The 21,554-nt window shown below is 60.4% G+C and overlaps 2 protein-coding genes across 4 annotated transcripts in view; both read left to right on the forward strand.

Moving 5' to 3' along the window:
* The window catches only part of PNMA8C (PNMA family member 8C), a 31,007-nt gene extending 12,841 nt beyond the window's left edge, over nucleotides 1-18,166 (forward strand). Inside the window, exons 2-3 of one of the 3 annotated variants that reach the window (XR_008293544.1) lie at nucleotides 16,692-16,769; nucleotides 17,313-18,163. The gene's annotated coding sequence lies outside the window, so the exon portion shown is untranslated. Of the gene's footprint in view, nucleotides 1-1,463; nucleotides 1,846-16,691 lie in introns of those variants that run through there. The other 2 variants (XM_053210273.1, XM_027037866.2) reach the window with 2 other exon arrangements.
* CCDC8 (coiled-coil domain containing 8) lies at nucleotides 2,047-4,969 on the forward strand. Its single transcript, XM_027037865.2, has one exon. The coding sequence runs from the start codon at nucleotides 2,764-2,766 to the stop codon at nucleotides 4,252-4,254; it is 1,491 nt and encodes a 496-aa protein (XP_026893666.1). The 5' UTR covers nucleotides 2,047-2,763; the 3' UTR covers nucleotides 4,255-4,969.
* Nucleotides 18,167-21,554: the final 3,388 nt, after the last annotated feature.

Genomic DNA, 21,554 nt, shown 5'->3' on the forward strand with positions numbered 1-21,554 from the left:
CCTGGAGCCTGCTTTGGGTTCTGTGCCTCCCTCTCTCTCTGCCCCTCTCCCGCTCATGCTCTGTCTCAGAAATAAACATTTAAAAAAATTTCTTTTAAAAGAAAGGGTTAAGGATTCCTGAGATGAAGGGCCTTGGAGAGGGTAGAGGCCACCCTATATTTGGCAGGTGTAGGGAGTGTAGAATGACCTTGAGCAGAGGGAAATTGCCAAGAGAAGGTGGGCCCATAACATTCTGGGCATTGGGAGCAGCAAGTTCAAAGGCCCTGAGGCTGGTGTCTCTGATGAACAGCGAAGAGGCAGGTGTGTCTGGAGATGAAGGAGTCAGCGAGGAGGAGAGAAGGAAAGCGGAGGAGGTGTGCTAGGGCTTTGTGGACGTTGGTGAGGACTTCGGTTTTACTGAGTAAACTGGAGGAGTTTTGAAAGAATAGAGACGGCGCTGACTTAAGTTGTTAAAAGATCCCTCCAGCTGCCGGGTTGGGGAGGATTGCAGGAGGTGAGAGGGAAGCAAGGAGCTGTTTGCATGGGTCCAGTGACCTTGTAGCTCTGAGAATTCATTCTGGGCCCATTCAGCTGGGTGCCTGCTTCCAAGGAAACTCTCCACGCAAGTTAAATGTTACTATTACCAATGCCACCGTGATGCGTACTCTTGCTCAGCTACCTGCCTCAGAGTTCTCTGAGTGGGGCCCCCTGTGTGGGGCACATCCTGGGCCCCACATTCCAGGGATACCGACCTACTATGTCCGTCTGAGTCTGAGGACCTTTGAGTTAATTTAACTTAGTGAACATTTTTTTTGAACATTTCTGACAGCTAAAAATCCAAGCAATAATTCAAGCAAGAAGATAAAGAGTAAAAAATGCAGGTCTCCGCCACCTCTGGGGATCCCCAGTCTCCCTCCCCAGAAACAGTCACTGTTGGTAGTGGTTTTTTTTTTTTTTTTAATGTTTATTTTTGAGAGAGAGAGAGAGAGACAGAGTGAGCAGGGGCAGGGGAGGGGCAGAGAGAGAGGGAGACACCGAACTGGAAGCAGGCTCCCGGCTCTGCACACTGCCAGCACAGAGCCTGACACAGGGCTTGAACTCACCAACTGTGAGATCATGACCTGAGCCAAAGTTGGACGCCCAACCGACTGGGCCACCCAGGAGCCCCTGTCAGTGTTTCTCCCTGTGAGGAGTACATGCACACACCTAGGTCCTTTGCCCCCCCCCTCCCCCACTCACACACACACACACACACACACACACACACACACATCATACTGTTTCAGATTCAAAGCCAGGTCCCATCGCTTCCGGTAGTGGGACCTTGAGGCAGGGATCTTACATTCTCAGCTATAAAATCAGAATCATCACCACTCTCTACCTGCATCATAGTGTTATAGTGAGGATGTCATGAGTTGATTCGTAGAAAGCACCTACAACCGTACCTAGGACATACAAAACCTGACCATCCTTCTTTCCACTAGGTACTTCTTTTTACGTGGCTGCATAGTATTTCACTGGGAGAACAGGTCAACCGGGCCAGTCCCTCCTGATGAACACTGAGGTCCATTCATTCACGCGAACATCTTTACTGAGCCCCTACTGTGTGCGGAGTCCCACGCTGGAGGCTGGCACAAGAAGGCCCTGGTACCAATTTCTCCGCCAAGACGCACGGCAGGTAGCAAAAGTCCCATGGTGCGAAAGGGTAACGGACACCGCCAGTGGCCTTCAAAAGGACTGCCCCGTTAGCGCACCCACCTTCCAGGGCTTGGCTGGAACCCGCACGTTTAGAATGGCAGGTCGAGGAACTGCCGCCTTTCTGGGGAAAGGTGCTGACGTGGGCCTCGGCGGGCGGTCGGCTGGGAAGCGACGGCCCCAGTGAGGCCCGCAGCGCGGCCACACCCCTGTGCGGGAGGGGAGCGAGGGCGCCCCGAAGGGAGTGGACAGCCCCCCTGTCAGTCTTCCCGAGTCGGGGAGTGTAAGATGAGAAGGGGGAAGGTGGGCCTCACCCTCGGGGAGAGCGAGGAGGAACTTCCTGCCCGCGCGCGCGCTCCTCGGTGCCGAGCGCACGGGCTGGGAGGCCGTAGGCGCGTCAAGGTCAGCCTGGACGGGGGTGGCTGCCTGCCTGGGGGCGGGAGACCCTCCCGGGGGGCTGGGCTGCGGCCTCCGAGCGCCTCGGCCATATTGAACAGCCACGGCTGAGTCGTCTTTGTCTGCGAAGTCCTCTCCCAAGCTGCAGGCGAGTCCCCGAGGCAGGAAGAGCCACGGGGCAGCCCGTGCGCCCCAACTCGGAGCCCGTGCACCGCGTTCGCAGCTGGCCGGTGGGCTTTGAGCCTCAGGACCCATCTCACCCCCGGCCCACGTAAGCATCCCCGGGGGTTGATTCCCGCCACTCCTTGGTGGGGAGCCGGACTTGACCAAGACTGGACTCGGTTGCGGGCAGAGAAGTTAGGAGGGGCTGGCTCCTCCTTGGCTGGAGAGGTGAGACCCTCCCGGCAGTTCGGCCGCGACCCCACCCCCAAGACCCAGGCCTACTTGTAGTTTGGGGTCGTTGCCCCCACCCCAGCTTTCACCCTGGAGATCTTAAAGACCCTCGAGAAAAGCCACGTGGGGGGCTGGTTCCCCTGGGGCTTCCTCCCATCCCCCGACTGCCTGATCCTGTGGAGCGTCCCAGATGTCTGCAAAGACGTGGATCTGGATGTCCTGGTGGAAGCCTTGAAACCCGTGGGGACCTTTAAGAAGATTGGCAAGGTGTTCCGCAGGGAGGAGGACTCCACGGTGGGGATGCTGCAGATCGGGGAGGACGTCGACTATTTGCTCATCCCCCGGGAGGTCAGGCTGGCCGGGGGCGTGTGGAGGGTCATCTCCAAGCCCGCCACCAAGGAGGCCGAATTTCGGGAGCGGCTGACCCAGTTTCTGGAGGAAGAAGGCCGCACGCTGGAGGACGTGGCCCGCATCATCGAGAAGAGCACCCCACACCCGCCCCAGCCCCCCAAAAAGCCCAAGGAGCCCCGAGTGAGGAGGAGAGTCCCGCAAATGGTGACCCCTCCCCCGCGGCTGGTCGTGGGCACCTATGACAGCAGCAACGCCAGCGACAGCGAGTTCAGTGACTTCGAGACCTCCAGAGGCAAGGGCGACAAGGGTCACAACGGCCCCGGGCGCGGCAGGAGGGTGCGCAAAATGCCTGTCAGTTACCTGGGCAGCAAATTTCTGGGGAGCGACCTGGAAAGCGGGGATGACGAGGAACTGGTGGAGGCCTTCCTGCAGCGAGGGGAGAAGAAGCCCAGCGCGCCACCTGCCCGCCGCCGCGTGAACCTGCCGGTGCCCATGTTTGAGGACAACCCCAGGCCGCAGCTGTCCAAGGCGGACAGGTGGCGAGAGTACGTCAGCCAGGTGTCCTGGGGGAAGCTGAAGCGGAGGGTGAAGGGCTGGGCGCCGAGGTCCAGCCCCGAGGTGGGCGAGGCCCGGCAGGCCTCTCCCAGGGTGGAGAGGGACGGGGCATGGGCGCCAGGCAGGGCCAGCCTGGGGGATAATGTGGGCAACGCAGGAGGCGGCCAGGCGCCCGAGACTGCCCCAAGACGATGGAGGCCCAGAATCAACTGGGCCTCTTTCCGCCGTCGTAGGAGGGAGGAGGCAGCAGCATCCACAGTTGAGGCGGCAGAGGCTGCAGACGATCAGAGGGCAGAGGCTGCAGACGATCAGGGGGCAGAGGCTGCAGACGATCAGGGGGCAGAGGCTGCAGACGATCAGGGGGCAGAGGCTGCAGACGATCAGAGGGCAGAGGCTGCAGACGATCAGGGGGCAGAGGCTGCAGACGATCAGGGGGCAGAGGCTGCAGGTAATCAGAGGGTGGAGGCTATAGCTAATCAGAGGGCAGAGGCCATACCCATCCAGGGGGCAGAGGCCGAGGATAATCCCGGGGCAGAAGCCATAGCTGTCCAGAGGGCAGAGGTTGCAAATAATCGGAGGGAAGGGGCTGCAGATAATCAGAGGGCAGAGGCCCCAGTTGTCCAGGAAGCTGAAGCCTCAGCTGCCCGGGTGGCCACAGGGGCAACCCAGGGAGCTAGGGCCCAGAAACAGGTCAAGACAGTAAGGTTCCAGACTCCTGGACGTTTCTCATGGTTTCGCAAGCGGCGGAGAGCGTTCTGGCACACTCCTCGGTTGCCAACCCTGCCGGAGAGAGTCCCCAGGGCAGGCGAGGCCAGGAGCCTTAGGGTGTTGAGGGCAGAGGCCAGAGCAGAAGCGGAGCAGGGAGAACGAGAAGACCAGCTGTGAGGTGAGGGCAGGGGTGCCCCGGACCACACCGCCACCAGCCATGCTCTCGGCCTCGCAAGGCACGGTCCTCCTCTCCCGCACTTGGATGGAGATGCTCTTCCTGCCTCCGTACTTGAAAATGGAGGTTGGGGCGCCTGGGTGGCTCAGTCGGTTGGGCATCCGACTTCGGCTCAGGTCATGATCTCGCGGTTTGTGAGTTCGAGCCCCGTGTCGGGCTCTGTGCTGACAGCTCGGAGCCTGCTTCGGATTCTGTGTCTCCCTCTCTCTCTGCCCCTCCCCTGCTTGCGCTCTGTCTCTCAATAATAAATAAACGTTAAAAAAAATTAAAAAAAAAAAAAAAGAAAGAAAGAAAGAAAATGGAGGTGAAGCAAGGGCCAGGCCATGGACCTCCCCCCTCTACCCCACATCCCTCTTTCTTGTTAAAATTCGTTCATGCATTGAGTTTTTTTAAATACAGACTCTTTCTGGACACCCAAAGAATGTAAAGAAAGAGACCCATGGGGAAGAGTTGCATCACCTATGATCTGAACTTGCTCATATGCAGCTTTAGGTGCTCGGCTTGAAAAAAAAAAAAAGGGGGGGAAAGGCTGGGGAGAAATTCCCTCCCCTCCCCCTTCCCCCTCTCCTTTCTGCCTGCGCACTTAGCATTGACGGCCTCCTTGAACTTAAAAAATGGGCGCAAGCCAACATGCAAATAAAAATGTTTACAAAGCGATGTTTTCCTGGCTTTGGACCTGGCCACTGAGGAATGCGCCAGGGTGATCTTGTCACTCCCTTGTGTCCCCTGCAGTCCCACCCTCTAAGACGGTGACCTGTGTTTATGTCGCTTTGCGGGCCATTCCCTCCCTTCCCCGCTGTGCCCCCTGGGTTCGGGCCCAGGGCCCGCAGTTTACACATTTCACCTGACCCTGGTTACAAGGTAGAGAAGAAGGGGACCGTGTCCACAATTCAGATCCCGGGGCCCTTCACACCAGAGCTGCGGATTCGCTGAAGGTGGCTGTGTGGCCCAGGAATCTGTTTCCATTAAGCCCCACCAACATCCCCAGGGGCAGACTGGCCACAGGCCACATCGGAAACGCTTTGCAGGGCGCCTGGGTGGCTCAGTCCGTCAAGCGTCCTTGACTTCAGCTCAGGTCATGATCACGATGGCGGTTCGCGGGTTTGAGCCTCACGTCGGGCTCTGTGCCGACAGCTCGGAGCCCGGAGCCCGCTTTGGATTCTGTGTCTCCCTCGCTCTCCGCCCCTCCCCCGCTCGCGCTCTGTCTCTCAAAAATGAATATACATTAAAAAAAACTCTTTGCAATAGAAACAGTCCAAAAAGCAGGATTGCAGCGTAGCACGTAGTGGGCTGTGACTGGCGCTTATAATCAGGGAGAGATTGGGTTGCTAAGGCCCCGTGGGCACTGGCGGGCATCTCTCTGTGTCTCCCAACCCCAACTCCACCAGTGAAAACCAGCAAACGGCCACACCCCAGCCTAGCTGAAGGCCGGAGGAAAGGGAGGTCATGGTGCAGGGAGGCCTGAAGGCCAGCCCTGTCCTGTGCCTGCACTCCTGGCCTGAGCTTCTCAGTTTTGTTTTGGAACTAAAGAATCACATGCTGTCACCTGCTCCCTCCCCGGAAGTAGTCGCTGCTAAGAGGCCCTTTGCACCTGTGGGGTTTGGAAGAAAGACAGGGTGTGGACCCCACCGGGAGGGATGGACTTGGCTGTGGGCGAGGGAATAACCAGGCTGGACCCGGCCATTCCAGGAGTGCCCAGCCTTCCGGCATCCAGGTGGTGGTGGCCTGGGGTCTGTGACTGCTGCCCATCTGCTAGAACAGCAGCCATGTGACCACAGGGGGCCTAGCCGGGTTGGGTTGCCTGAAGGTGACAGAAGGTGGGAGCAGAGATTGCCAGAGACACCAGGAGAGTCTCAGGGGTCTGGGGCAAAGCCAAACACCCACCGATTCTCGGTTTGTCGCTCGCACCCCAGCGTTAGAGGCACGAGCATACATCAAGGCCCGGAAAGCAGAGGCCCCTGGGGTTACCTGAAATTCTACCAGGGTTTTTATACTATTTTTTTTAAGCTTATTTATTTTGAGAGACAGCGCGCACAAAGGGGAGGGGCAGAGGGAGGGAGGCAGAGAATCCCAAGCAGGCTCCACGACGTCAGAGCTGAGCCCAACACAAGGCTCAAACTCACAAACCGTGAGATCACGACCTGAGCCGGAATCAAGATTCCCACGCTTGACCGTCGGAGCCACCCAGGTGCCCCAATACTATTTATAATCCAAGGGGATTTCATTTACTGCTTGAAGGGCCCAGTCCCCAAATGCAACCCACCTGATGCCTCCAGGACTGTGGTTTCAAACATACCAGGATTTTCTTGGAGAGAAGCCCCAGAAAACTAGAATGTCGTCTCCAGACCAGGCTTTATCTGGATGTGCCCAGCCACCCCTAGACGTCCCCAAAGGGAAAAATAATGGAATGCCTCCACCCTGCAACACGGTGGTGTGATATGACAGGAGAAACCTGTTATGGGGGGACATTCGGGGGGACAGAGTAAGGAGGGATTTGGAGCCTGGGTCACCCCTAGCACCAACCCTTACAAGCTGTGCAAACTTGGCTGGTTACTTAACCTCTTTGTGCCCCTACTTACTCATCTGAAAGGAGGATCTTTATAGATACGGAGCTTTCCTCCCAGGGCTGCTGAAGGACTCAAGGAGGTATAATATGTTGGAATTCAAATCCGCCCCAATGGACATCATCTGTCCTATTCCTGTTATACACCAGAGGCGGTCAGTTCCTCACGAGACATCTCAGCCCTGATTGGGGCCCCGGGGACGGTGGTTTCCCCATCCTGGCTGGTGTGGAATGACCCGGGAGCTTTCAAACACCCCCGCCCAGCCCGCACGCTCAGAGACGCTCACCGAACTGGCGCAGGTGTGGCTGGGGCATCCAGAGCCCTAAGGCTTCCAGATGATTCCACTGTGCACCCGGGACTGCGAACGGATCCCCCCAGGGCTCCGGGAGATAATCAGACCCCACAGCAGGCCCGTCTCAAGCTGGGCGTGCATCAGAATCATCTGGAAGGCCTTCTAAGACACAGACTGCAGGATCCCAACCCGAAGTCATTCCTTCCGTCTGGGGTGGGCTCAAGGATATGCATGTCTATCTAGCTCCAGCGGAGGCTGATGCTGCTGATCTCGGGACCTCCCTTGACGGGCCGCTGCCTGACGTTCAAAGGCCACGTGGAGCTTTGGCCCTTTAAGGTCCTGGGCCAGTGGCTGCAGCCTCCGGCGCCCTCCGGGGAAGCCCGCGCCGCGCGCCTTTAAGCAGCGGTCCTGGGGCGCCCCCTGGCGGGAGGCGCGGGAGCCGCAGGTCGTGCGGGCTCTCTCCCCTCTGGCGAGGGGTGGGACGTGGGCAGGGGGCGACGCCGGCCGGCCCGGGAGCCCTCGACCTCCCCTCCGGAAGATGTGGGAACCGACCCCATTCCCAGGAGCGCCGGGACCCGAGCTGGCCGACGGGGCGGACGGGTCCGGCCCGAGCGTGCGGGCCGAGGTGGGGTCGGGGACGGGGTAAAGGGACACCGCGGCCACGTGGTCTGGAACGGTCCCGCGGTTCCGCGAGGGAGCCCCGGAGGAGGACGAATCCGGGTTCGAGCTCCCTTGCCCCGCCCCGGAGCCTCCCTTTCCTCGTCTGGGAAATGGCAGTGAAAACCTGCCTTCCTCCAATTCCCCCACGCCTGTTCTGTGCGCAGAATCCAATAAGGACGCACACGACGGCCCGAATCTCTCCCCCACCAACTGACCCCGCGGGGACACAAACAGCGCGGGAGGCTGGCCCCGGTGGGGTCCGTGATCCCACGTGAGCGACCGCTAGGCCCGCGCCTCCCGAAGGAGCCTCCCTCGGGCACCGGCCCGCCCCAGCCCTCACCTCTTCGGGTCTTCGCCCAAAGGTCGCCTTGTCAGCGCGGGCTGCCTGGCCCCCCGCCCCCGAACTAGGCGCCGATCGCAAACCCTGCGCCGCGCATGCTCGCCCCGCGGCCTCCCGGTGTCGTGCAGCAGCGTGCCCTTCTCCGGCAGCGTCTTTTGTGCGTCCCCGGGCCCACGACGCTCCGCAAGGGTCTGCACTTGGCGTGCGTCCTGCCGCCGCGCCAGCGCCGAGCTCCGGGTCCCGCGCGGCCCGCCCCGTCCCTCCCGCCTCCTCCGGCCGCCACCGAGAGGTGTCCTCGGTGTCCTCGGGGCCGCGGGCGCTCGGGCGCGGGGGACAGCGGGAAGGCGGGGGGCGGGGGACGCTCTCCGGGAGCCGCTCGCGCTGCGGCGTGGGCGGCAGGGACGCGGGCCCGGGGCTCCCGGGTCCCTCCTCGGGGAAGTCTGCTGCTTGGTGGAACCCTTTAGCGCGGCGACCTGGGCTCCGGGCTGCGGCGGTCCCTCCCCCGGGGGCCCTGGGCCACCTGCCCTGTCCTTCTGCACTTTGGCCCGCGATGGCCGCGTCACCCATTCCCCCACGAACCCCCCCCCCCCCGACAGATACAGTCCGTGGGTCATCAGGAAACAAAGGCTGGAATGAAGTGAAGAATGGAGCCGTGCCAATATCCTGGGGAGAAGCACTCCAGGCCACGGGAGGGGGGGGGGGTGGGCAGCAGGTGCAAAGGCCCTGAGGCAGGAATAAGCCCCAAATGTTAATCTGTGGGGACAAAGAAAAACTCTAAAGGGTTTGGGGAAGGGAGACACCGAATCACACATCAGACTGATCTAAAAGGGCCCCCTCTGTGCCCTGTAGCCATGTATGGATGAGGACTCCGAAGGGAGGCAGGACCCCCAGGGAAGAGTGGAGATAGTTCCCCTCAGTCTGGGTCCATGGCAGATCTATGGCACAAGGGCCAGGGGACAGGCCTTGAGCTGAAGCGTGGGAGTTGGGTGCTGGGCATAGACAGCAACAGGCCACAGAGCAGGGTGAAGCATCCACCCTGAGGTGGGAAGTGGAGAAGGAGGCCAGGAGTGGGGGCAGAGAAAAGTCGAAGCATGGCAGGATTTATACGGCTGCAGTTAGGCCAAGGGCCTGGGTGGCGGTATGGCCACGGAAGGACACTAGGGGCAAAGCAGTGACGGGGCAGTCCCAGGGTGGTGACCCAACCTCAGACACTTCCCTCCCCCTTCGTCCAGAGCACATTGAGACCAGACCAGAAGGCTCCATTCGCTTTCCTGAGGGGCCCCAGGGGACAGGGGCTCCAGGAGAGGAGCCCAGGGATGCTCTGCCCTCTTGCCCCGCCCCCAGGCGGCTGCAGAGGCCACTCAGACCAGGGCCATCGCCCCCTGGGAGGACAGGCTTCTTCCCCAGCCCCAGGGCATCTTGACTGCTGCCAGGTGATCTCAGTCACTGTCCCATGGAAGTCCCTGCAGCCCTGAAGGAAACTCCTTCCCGTGTAACTGAAAAATTCTGGTGTCCCGAGGTGGGGGTAGGACAGTGCAGTCCGGCCGTGGGGACACCCCCAGGCCCCTGTGCCTTCCTTGAGACGTGGAGGGAGGGCCCTCCTGGCACGATGGGCCCGTCACCACCTGGGGACGGGAACTCTGGCCCAGGCACACACGCAGCCCCAGGACGAGGGGAAGAGAAACAGCAGCCAGCCCAGAACGAGGGTCCACCTCCCCACCCGAACACCGCCGGGCACCGAAGCAGCTACGCGGGGACAGCAGGTGCTGACCGGACAGCGCGGAGCCGAGAGCGTGGGGGATCAGGGCTGGGCTGCAGCTCCCTCCTGGGGACATTCCCTCCTCTCAACACAAGACCCTGGGCGGCTCCTGCACTGGCTGGACTGGCCCTGCCCCCTCAGGCGCCGCCTCAGCGTCCTTCCCGTGTTTAATTCACTCAGAGAGAGAAACGGGGACCCTTCATCCTCTTAAGCCGGGGCTGCAAGGCCAGCGCCTAGGGGTCGGTCAGCCCACGGGACCCGAGGAAGGGGACAGCTGTAGGGACAACGGGGATGGGGGGTGAGGGGACCCCAGGCCTGTTGGAAGTGCGCTGCCCTCACTGCCACGGACAGAAGCCAGAAATCGGGATTTTATGTGATCTACCCAGAGGTGAAAATTTTGGCCAATAATTGAGATGTCTGGGAATCCCCTGGGAGGCCTGAGTGGAAGATTCAGCCTGGGACATTGGCAGGTGGCCGGCCTTGGCCTTGAGGAGCTGGGTCCCTTGTCTCAGCTGTGGCTGAGGGGGGCAGGGCTGCTGCTCTTTCCCTTTCTTCCTCCTCCTCCTCCCCTGCCCCCACCCTTCCCACCTCTCCTCTCTCCTCTTCTCCCACGGGACCTCTCCCCTCCCCTAGGGGCTGCCCCCTCTGCCCCTCACATTCCTCTTTCTGGAATCATCTCCTCCCCCAAGCAGGGAGGACCAGCCTTCAGGCCTCGGCTACACGTGGGGAGAGTGGGTGTCAACCCACTGCCCAGCTGGGTGGCGGGGGCTCCATCCCAGATCCCAGGCCCCCGTGAGACTGGCTGGAGTGGGGGGACAGTGGCCCACAGACGCTGGCCAGAAGCAGGTCTCCGGAACCCTGGGGGCCTCACGGGGAGCCAGAAGGAACTCTCTGGCGTGGCTGGCCTCCCCACTGCCCCATGTCCCCCCACGTTCACCTCCCCCCCATGCTAACCGGGTGCCACCCGGGTGGCCCGAGACACCGGCCCGTCACCTGGGGCTGCTGCCTTCCGGAGGGGCCGAATCTCTCTCCTTCTTCCCTGGGGATCGTCCCACCACCTGCAAAGGAGGGACAGAGAGGGACCCGGGAGGCCGGCGGCGGGTGGCTCAGCAGAGCGCGGGTCCCAGGGTGAACCCGGGAGGCCGCCTCTGTCGCACGCAGGGCGTCGGGGGAGGGCGTTGCCGGGATGCGGGTGTGAGGCGGCGCGTCTCCGGGTTCCCCTAGCGGCACTGGGGGAGGGGGGGGTCAGTCTCTGGCCGCCACGACCCTTCTCACTACCGGCCGACTTGGAGACGGGGGTGGGGGAGGGTGAGCAGCTGACCCCTGGCCTCGCCGGCCTCCGCAAGGGCCCGGCGCCCCTTCTTTTCCCGGTTCACCGCCTTCCCCTCGGGAGCGACGCCAGCCCCACCCCACCCCACCCCCACCCTGCCGCGGCCTCCGCCTCCGCCTCCCCTGCCCCCACCCCGGCTCCTGCCCGAGCCCGACGGGGCGGCGCCCGCTTGGCCCGCGGCCTCCTGGACACCCCGGCCTCGGGCCCCGACTCCCCGCTCCCCGCGGCCTCCGGCGCCGCCCGCGCCCGGCTCGCCTCCCGCGCGCCCGCACCTCCCTCCTTCCCAGGCGCCTTCCTTGGCGTCGCTCGTCAGCCCCGCCGGGTCCCCGCGCCCGTGGAGGGGGGCTCGGGCTCGGCCAGGCTGGAAATGCGCTCCCGGCGGCTCCCGCGGCCCGCGGCCTTCCGCAGGACCACGGCGTCCACCCGGCGACCCGCCTCGTCCACCTTCTCGCGGGCTCCCCGAGTGTCCCGGCGCCGGACGGGCAAGACCGCGGGGAGGGCCTCTGTCTGGCCTCGCTTGTCGCTCCAGCCCAGTGACTCCATCACCCAAGCGACTTTCAGCATCTCCCCTCCCCGCCACGGGCCCACGGGGCCCACGGGGCCCACGGGTCCGCACAGGCCGCGATGGCCACAAACTCGGGACTGTCCACCCTCTCGTCTCCTGGCTCCCCGTTTCGCTGTGACTGGCTTTCGGAAGCGTCGCTGTCCCTGGGCTCCTGCTGCCACGTGTCTCTCACCGCCAGCAGGGCCACTAAAGCCGGGCCGCGCCCCCCTGGGCGCCGGGCTTCTCCCCTGTGGAGGCTGAGGGCCTCGCCCTGGGGCTCTGCCTCCGCCCGCTCCTGCTTGGCTTTGTCCGTCCGGTCACCAGGGCCAAGAACTCGCGGGGACCGCTCCTCCGCCCGCGTCGCTCTGCAGGGTCCACTCCTTCTTCCTGAGCTCCTTGGCGGCCTCCTGGAGCGGGCGTGGAGTGCTCAGGTCGTCCTGGGCTAGCTCCCGGATCACCATCCCCAGAGAGTCGTCGGACTCCCGCCTGGCTCTCTCTCCTGGCCCTGCTGGGCCCACCTACCTGTTGTCTCTGGCTGTGTTTCTGTGAGCGCGGCGGCCCTTCCCTGGGGGGAGCCGGCCTTCCTGGGAGCGGGCCCTGAGCCCTGGGCCTGGGTCTCCGAAGCCAAGCAGGAGAGGGGGATGTGTCCCCGGGGCCTGCAGCGCCTGCGGCCTGCCTCCGAGGGCCTCTCATCCAGCAGCAGGCCTTTCATCTGCCTCAGGACCCTTGTGTCCTCCGCGCGGTCGTGACACAGAACCCTCCGGACGCCGCCCTTGCCCGGGATCTGTCTGGGCACGGAGGCGTGATTTATGGCCTCCGCAAATTCCACCGGGCGGCCTCCGCCTTCTGGTCCCTCGCGGCCCTGGTGTTGCACAGCCTGCACGTGCCGGGGTGGGGGGGGGGGGGGGCAGGAAGGCCGGCTGCAAGACGGCTTCGACGGCCGTCTCCTCCAGGCCCTCCGGGATGCCGGTGACCAGTAGGGCCCCGTGCATGTCCGCGCGCAGCCCCCTGCCCCAGTGGCGCAAAAGCCTCGCGCCCATGGTGCCTCCTGCCCACGGGCACAGATCGCCGGGCGGGGGGAAGCCCGCGGCGGACTCGGGCTGGGGCGCCCTGTGCAAATCCGGCCCTGGAACAGCGCTGCAGGCCTTGGGGTTCAGGTTCTAGCGAATGTGGCAAGGCTGAGAGCTGGGGTTCTCAGGGCTCCCTCTGCCTCTAGCCGGCTGATGCGGCGGCCTTTCTGATGCCCCCTCTCCTGGGCTGTTGGAGGCTCCGCGGGGGGGTGGGGGGGGGCACGTGTCACGTTCAGGGTTGCCGCCAGCCCGGCTGGCTGCGATGCCCCTTTTCCCTGACAGTGGCCTGAGTGACGCGGCTCCTGCTCAGGTGCCCCGGAGGGCGGCGCCATGGTCACCTTAGCGGCGAGGGGAGGGGAGCGGGGCCCGGCCACCTTAGCGGCGAGGGGAGGGGAGCGGGGCCTGGCCGAGTCTGGGCGCTCACCTGCTCTCCAATCCGAGCAGTGGTGAGGCGACCCGACTTGTAGGTCCTAAGCCTGCGCGGATGGGCGCGCCCCTCCCCCAGCTGGGCCGGGTCTCCGTGGTAAAGCTGCGGGCTGGAGCGGGAGTCAGCGTGGCTGGGGTCCAAAGTGCTGCTCCAAAGGACAGGAGGAAAGGAGGACGTGGAGACGGGCGGTCCCACCTGCACTGATGAGCCCAAAAAGGCCAAATCCACAGGCGACAGCGAGACGTCAGGACCGGACCTCCACGGTCCCCTTCGGGACAGTCCAGGTTTCAGCCGGGTGTAATCCCGTCCCCTGTGTACAGGTGGAAGCCAGGATGTGACGCCGAAGTCTAGGAGGCCTTGGCCTCACACAGTGGTACCAGGACTCATTCTCGGGGAAGGAGCCCTGTTCAGCGTGACGGGTGTCACCCACGCGCCAGTAAGGGTCCGCGGGCTTCACGTGTGAGGTGTATGTATCATTGAGGGTATACAGACCTCATTCCCGGAGACCACGCTTCATTCTTGCTCGTATTCCTGGGTCGGAAATGGCACCTACAATCAGTCGTGTGTGTGTGTGTGTGTATATATATCTATATCATTTTGTATGTGTATGATCTTCAGTGAGATCAGACCTGAATTCCGGTTCCCAGAGAAAGCATCTGCCCCTGGCCGGGGGCCATTCACGGGTGTGAATATCACAGGCACTCTAGACACGTTTCTTCCACATCCTTTATCTGCCCACTCTATGTAAATCAGGCTCTGTGGTCCAGCCGTCCCATGTCTATCCTGGTTCTCCTTCTTAAGTCCCCCTGCCTCCCCCAATCCCGGGAAGGTTTCTGAACTGCCCCCAGGCCTGGGTTCCGCTCCTCTGTTACACGGCAGTAACCATGAACCCTACCTCCTAGGACTCTGATGGGGGTTAAAGTGGAGGGTCCATGAAAGAAAGCCCTTTGGAACAGATGCTGGCCCAGAGTGGGTGCTCCCTAGACGGTCACTGCCGTGGAAATCATTTATTGAGGACTTAGCGTTATATAAGCATTTGTTAAATAAAATGAGGCATCCAAACACCTTGGGCTTTTTTTTTTTTCTTTTTTCTTTCTCTTTTACGTAGGAAGAGAGTTTATAGCAATGTTACCATGGCTACGGGGGGGGGGGGGAACCAAACTGCTTACTCACTTCCCTACCAACCCCCCTGAAGCCCTTCCTATTTTCCCTGCTTTTCCCTTCTCTTACCTTCCTGATCCCCCAGTGGATGGGACCCTTGTCTCCAGAGCAAAGTGGTCCAACAGAAATCTAATTGGAGCCCCAAAGGCAAGCCACATGTGTCATGTTGAATTTGCTCTGGCCGCCTTCAGTAAATACAAGGAAGCAGGGGGATTTCAGTTCATTCTAAGAACAGGCTTCACGGGGCGCCTGGGTGGCTCAGTCGGGTAAGCAACCGACTTCAGCTCAGGTCACAACCTCACGGCTCAGTACCTGAGTTCGAGCCCCGTGTGAGCGCTGAGCCTGCTTTGGATCTTCTGTCCTCCTCTCTCTCTCTGCCCCTCCCCTGCTCGCCCTATCTTAACAATAAAATAAAATCTTTTTTTTTTTAAAAAAGAATGGATTTCATGTATCCTGAAATGTACACAATACGACCACTTACGTATCATCAATTTGAAACAATTATTTTTTTTTTTTAATTTATTATTCTTGAGGGGGAGAGAGAGAGGGAGAGAAGGAATCCCAAGCGGGTTCCTTGCTGGGATGCCCGTGAACAGCCCTGACTTCTTCCATATCTTCCATGCCCCTCAGATGTACCACTAGGCATTCACGTCTGTGCAGAATCGATTTACAAGGATCTGAGCCCAGAATCCAACTCTGCTTTATACATAAACACGATGCATCTTTTTTTTTAATTTTTTAAAAAGTTTTTTTCGGGGCGCCCGGGTGGCGCAGTCGGTTAAGCGTCTGACTTCAGCCAGCTCACGATCTCGCGGTCCGTGAGTTCGAGCCCCGCGTCGGGCTCTGGGCTGACGGCTCGGAGCCTGGAGCCTGTTTCCGATTCTGTGTCTCCCTCTCTCTCTGCCCCTCCCCCGTTCATGCTCTGTCTCTCTCTGTCCCAAAAATAAAAAATAAAAACGTTAAAAAAGAAAAGTTTTTTTTCATTTTTGAGACACAGAGAGAGAGAGACAGAGCGCAAGCAGGGGAGGGGCAGAGAGAGAGGGAGACACGGAATCCGAAGCAGGCTCCAGGCTTCGAGCTGTCAGCACAGAGCTCCACGCGGGGCTCGAACCCACAAACCGTGAGATACTGAACTTGTTACGGAACCGGGCTGGAACGCTGGCGGAGAAACCAAGCGGCACTCAGAGATCTTGGTGGATCGGAGATTCATTTAACACCGGCGGGCTCAGAAGAGACCGTTTCTCCAAAGATCTGAGCCCCGAATGCGAACGGGAAGGGTAATTTATAGTTGTAAGCCTCCATATTTCGGGGGGGGAGGGTTCACGCACGCAGCAAAGGAAGAAGAATCTGGACGAGGGGTCTCTAAGCTAGAGACCAGAGTTTGTTTTAGCCCCATGGGCCACCTTTGGCGTATTTTATTCACTTGTCCAACAACGTGAGCTGAAGTTGGACGCTTAACCGACTGAACCACCCAGGCGCCCCCACGACACGTCTTTCCAAACACGGTTTTCATTGCCACTGACCATGCCCGCTTTTACTCTAGTGTCTGTGCCCCGCTTCCAAGTAATTCCATCTGGCCTCCCCTCCCCTTACCTCTACATCCACACTTGGTCACGAACGGCAGGTGCGATCATCTGTCCTCTTCACCCCACTTTCTGGCTGCTGTGTCCCCCCAGAAGCTGGCCCCATTCATTTCTCTCCCGGGGAGGGGGGGGGGCGGGAAGTGGGGCAGAGTGGGTGGGGCCATGGTCCCAGAAGCCAAGTAGAGAATTAGAGAGTCTCAGAAACTTCCGGAAGAAGACTGTGGCACCCAAGAAACGGAAACATTGCAGAAGCTCCAGGGCACAGGATCGGAGTAGGCCTTGAACTCTGAGCCCTGTGAGCGAACGATCACACGGGCCCCAGCCAGGCAGGGCGATAGGAAGCCCGAATGTCCTGCCCAGCCCTGGCTGTGGCCTCCACGGTTCCCATAGAAACAGCTGGAAGAGAAGGGCCTATCAAATGCTTGGCACGATTCTTCTCCGACCTCCCTGTGTCTGAGGGGAAGGAAAACAGAACAAAACAAAAAACCCGAGCCTACGTGTTAAGTGGTAAAAGCAACCATTGAGACAGGGGTTCTCGTAGTGTGCTCCAGGAACCCTTAGGGGTTCCCAGAGGCATTTCAGGGGGTCCATGGGATCAAACCCGTGGTCACGAGAGGACTAACGCGTTGTTTGCCTTTTTCACTCTCAGTCTCTCGCCAGTGTTCCGTGGAATTCTCCAGAGGCTACGCGGCGTGGCGATGTTGCAACTGGCTGAACGCAGAAGCAGGTAGGAGGATCCAGTAACCTCTGTTGAATCAGGCACGAAGGAGATTAGCAAGAACGTAACACAACGCCATTCTCCTCTTGAATTGGTTGATTTGGGAAAATAATAGCTATTTAATTAATTTATTTATTTAGTTATTTAGTTTTTTAATGTTTTCATGCATCTTTGAGAGAAAGAGAGAGACAGAGCGCGAGCAGGGGAGGGGCAGAGAGAGAGGGAGACACGGAATCGGAAGCAGGCTCCGGGCTCTGAGCCATCATCAGCCCAGAGCCCGACGCGGGGCTCGAACTCACGGACCGCGAGATCGTGACCTGAGCCGAAGTCAGACGCTTCACCGACTGAGCCAGCCGGGCGCCCCTGGATAACTTGTCTGAGAGCTGTTCCCCCGCTTTGGTTACTCAAAGCGTCCTTTGCTTAGAGCCCTTGTAGGTAACGTGTCTCAGAGCGACCGTCGTTAATACGTCTCGTCTGTAATTCTGCCCGCCGGGTGGAGTCGCACAACGAGAACTCAGCCCATTTCACCTTTTTATCGTCCCCTCCTCCAAGGCGAGACACCGATCACGGTTTTAAGACACGGCTGCAAGTTCCGGGTCGTCCCTAGAGGTGGGGGTCCGCATCCCCCTTCCTTGAACCTGAACCTGGGCGAGCTTTGCGGCTGCCCCCAGTGATAATGTGTGGCGGGAAGGATGTCCTGGGGCTTCCAAGGCCAGCAACAGAAAGCTTTTGTGTGCAACTCAGCTGCCGGGCTGCGAGGACGCCTGATTCACACGGATAGACCACTTGGAGGCACGCCAGTCCTCCGGTCAGGCCACCCCACACCAGGCCCTGGTCACAGGAGAGACGAAGCTTCCAAGGGCTCCCAGACCTTTGACGTTGGTGTCACCTCAACCAAGGCCCCAGACCTCGTAGGGCTGAGAGAAGCTGTTCCCAACGGTGCCCTTTCAACGCTGTTGACCGCAGAATCCGTGAGCGTAAGCAAAAGTTGTGGTTTTATGGCACGAAGTTGGGGGTGGCGGGGTACCCAGCAGAAGTATGGGGCACACACCTGTCTGCATCTCTCCCGCCTCCCTGCCCCCCACCCCACGCTGCTAAAGACGTGACGATCCACACCCTCGCCCCATCCTCTTGGGCCGAGTGGGACAGTCCCTGGCACGCGTCCCAGATGCAGATTGCCGGGAGGTAGGGTCTGTGGACTGCTCCCTCTCCCAAGTCCCCCAAGCCACCCAGTGCAAGGACTGTCCCCGTTCACGCCCCCACCGTTAGCGCTTGAGGATTCCCGGGCCCCGACCCCCTCTCCCAACGCGGGATGTTATCCAGCCTTCGAAGATTTGTCTGTCTAATGAGTGCAAGGTGATGGCTCCTTCCTTGTTCCCTTCCCGCTGTTGTAGGACCTGCCATTTGCCCAAGACGGGGGACAGAGTTGGGGGAGGGGGTCCCAGGCAGGACACCACGGTCTCAGGTTCAAGGATCGGATCTATGTCGCCCGGGGGCGGGGGGTGGGGGGACCCGAGCGGGCTGGTGTCAGAGGTTTGCTCCGTTCAAGTTGAGGCATTGGGCTCGCACCTGCCCATGACACGATCCCACTGACACACAGACCGACACGTTTACAAAAACCCCTGCACCCCTCACACACACCCACCTCTAACACACATCACACACAGCTAGAGACATACACAGAAACCCAGTGTCCACTATCCCTCGCCCACTCTCGCCCCGCTGTGGGAGCCAGGAGGTCGTTCCTGCCCGTGCAAGGACAGAGCCCGCCCCAAGTGGCCTGCCAGACTCTCCCTCAATCCCAGCAGAGCCACCCGGAACTCGCTCTAGGGCGGGGGGGGGGGGGGAGGGGGGCAGGGAGCTCACACCCGTCCTCCACAAGGCGTCACAAACTTGACCCTGCCTCTCCCCTTTCTATGGCTACAGTGCCCTCCTCGCGGCGGCCCTTGAGGCCCCTGCACACTGCAGTCCTGCCCTCCTCCCCGGGGGTCTGTCCAGCCTGGAGCACAGGGGTCGCGCGTGAAGCTCCCCTCGGGAGGGATCCCTGTGTCCCCCCACCCCACCGCCCGAGGGACTGTGAACCCCAGGAGGGCAGGGCCTGGGCTGTCTCAGTCGTGGCTGGGTCTCCCGCTAGGCGGGAGCAGGCTCTGTGAGAGCGTGTGGGGAAGGAAGATTAGCAAAGAAAGCCAGGAGAAAGGAGGGGAGAGAAGGAAGAAGAGAGGGAGGAAGGATCTGTAAACCTCTGGCTTCTTTCTTTTCTGAGCTGTGTCCCCAAGTCCCCACCAGAGGGCGTTCTGAGCCAGCGCATCCCTCCTGCAGGGCCTCAGGCTCCCCGACAGACAAAAACGGATCTTAACGAAGACAATTGCCGCGGAGCCCTTCTACCCAAAGCCCTACTGCGTCTTAGGAGTGCGCTGCAGCCGCCAGGCGCCTGACTCCACGCAGCAGCTCAGAGTAACTTACAAAGGAGGAAAGCGAGGCTCAGAGGCGTTGGTGAACTTTCCCAGGGTCACACGGCACCTAAACTGAAAAGAAGCTTCCAGCTCTGACCTTGGTGATCCAACAAAGTTGTGCTCCTTGGTCACATCCGCCAGTCCCCACGGGCCTGGCCCTGACACTCCCCCCCCCCCGCCCTTAGCCACACTCCGCACCCCCCCCCCCCAACCATTCCATCTGGCCACTGGGGCCCTTGTAAACCAACCACCTGGAAGGCACTTCTTCCCTTATGCTACCCCTCAGAGGGCCACCTCCTCCCTTCTGGCTCAGCTCGGTGTCACCTCCCGCAGGAGGGAGAGCAGTGACCCTCACCCAGGAGATGCGCAGCCCTCCAGGCCTTTCCCTGATAATGCTCATGTCTCTATGTGATTGTGGGAACCACGGACCAGGTGGTTCCTGTGGGGACCACTAACCCTCACACTCCCAAGCCTGGCCAATCAGAGAACTCATTCCCCTTCCCAATCTCTGTGATTGCAGGCACGTGACCCAACTGGTCCAATGAGAGTCGGTCCTCAGTCTCTGGCTGAATAAATGAATGAAAGGGCCCTGGAACCAGCCATGCCTGAAGGCAATCAACGGGAACATTTATAGTAACACAAGCCGATGAATTCCAGGGTAATTTGGGTTTCTGCACTTGGGACCCAACGAGTGCTGTGTAATGGGCCCCCTAAAACATTCTGCAAGCCCTGCCCCAAGAGAAGGTGCACAGTGGGGCTCTCTGTGCCTGCCAGATTACACCTCTGGCTCCAAGGGCTGGGATAGGGCTTGGAGGGATAAAGAAAAGGGTCTTCCCGATTTCTCAGCACCACCACTTGCCATACGTTCTTGGGGCTTCTCGCTTCCCTCCAGGGACCCCAGGTCTCATACCAACAGGGGACCAGTGAAGGCAGTCTCACTGCCCCCGCTGGAGCAGACCATCAGCGAGCAATTTGTCAGACACGGCATGCTTGGGCAGACTGGCATCTCGGCCACAGGTAGGCTGAGGAGAAAGACATCACTGAGGGCGCCTGGGTAGCTCAGTCGGGTAAGCATCTGACTTGGGCTCAGGTCATGCTCTCACGGTTCGGGAGTTCGAGCCCTGCTTCGGGCAAGACCCGCTTCTCTCTCTCTCTCTTTCTCTCTCTCTGATCCTCATGGGATTCTCTTTCTCTCTCTGCCTTTCACTCACGTGCTCCCTCCCCCCCCCTCAGAAAAAAGAGGGACGCCCGGGTGGCTTAGTCAGATAAATGTCCAACTTCAGCTCAGGTCATGATCTCACGGTTCGTGAGTTCGAGCCCCACGTCGGGTCTGTGATGACAGCACAGCACAGAGCCTGCTTCAGATTCTGTATCCCCTCTCTCTCTCTGCCCCTCCCCCACTCAAACATTGTCTCTTTCAAAAATACATAAACCTAAAAAAGAAAAAGAAAATCACTGGTTTCACATCTCATATCTTGCCCAGATAGAAGGAGGGGCGTTCCTCCTGTGGTCTGGGACTGGCTCACCACCACAGTGTGCCCAGAGAGGAGGGGTGGGCAGGGGAGAGGAGGGGCAAGGCCTGGGGCTTGAGGAGACCGTTCTGGAAGCATCGTGGGGTGCGGCAGCCCTGAAACACACTGGGGGAGCGCTTTGAGTGTCCATGGGGGCAGTTATTGAGATATTATTAAAGTGAGCTCCTAGGGGGTCCCTATGATATGATTATTAGTGGTGTCCCAGGGGCTCTCCCTGGAAGCCCAAAGCCCCGCCCGCTCAGCCTGGGTCTCATCTGGCCACCTCTGGGCATGCAGCCCTGCCTGAGCAAGGCTTCTCTTGCCCTGTCACACCCAGCTTTAGCTTCAGTTCAGACCCTGCCCTCCGGCCCTGAATATTAAACTCACCCCAGATGCAGAGTAACCCCCCCCCCATTAAAAGCCCGGTTCCAGGAGATTGGCCCCGGGTCAGTGAGACCCAGTTCTCTGGGTGAGATGCACCGTCCTGAATCATGAAAGGGCCCAGTGAGCTCTTTAACACAAATGCTCAGCCCCTGGCAACAGCCTAAAAGTGGTTGCCATGGAGATGGCAACAGCCACCTCGGAGAGACGGATGCCAGCACCAGGCTTGGCAGAGAGAAACTGCCAGAATGAAGAAGAAGGCGGTGCCTGTTTCACACTTGGCTGGAGCGGGAGACCAGGGATCCAACCCAGGAGGGGCCAGCAGTTGGGGGGAGGGGGTGGGGGGAGGGTGCTGCTCCCAGACACCTCACCCAGGCTGGTCTCACAGCCAAGCCTGCAGGGAGCCTGGTCAAACCAGCAAAGACGAGTAAGCTCCCCCCCCATCCTCC

The sequence above is a fragment of the Acinonyx jubatus genome, chromosome E2, assembly GCF_027475565.1.
Source record: "Acinonyx jubatus isolate Ajub_Pintada_27869175 chromosome E2, VMU_Ajub_asm_v1.0, whole genome shotgun sequence".
NCBI lineage: Eukaryota > Metazoa > Chordata > Mammalia > Carnivora > Felidae > Acinonyx > Acinonyx jubatus.

Bases quoted from the DNA above. Each gene is read 5' to 3' on its own strand.
- CCDC8 (XM_027037865.2), top strand. From the start codon at position 2,764: ATGCTGCAGATCGGGGAGGACGTCGACTATTTGCTCATCCCCCGGGAG.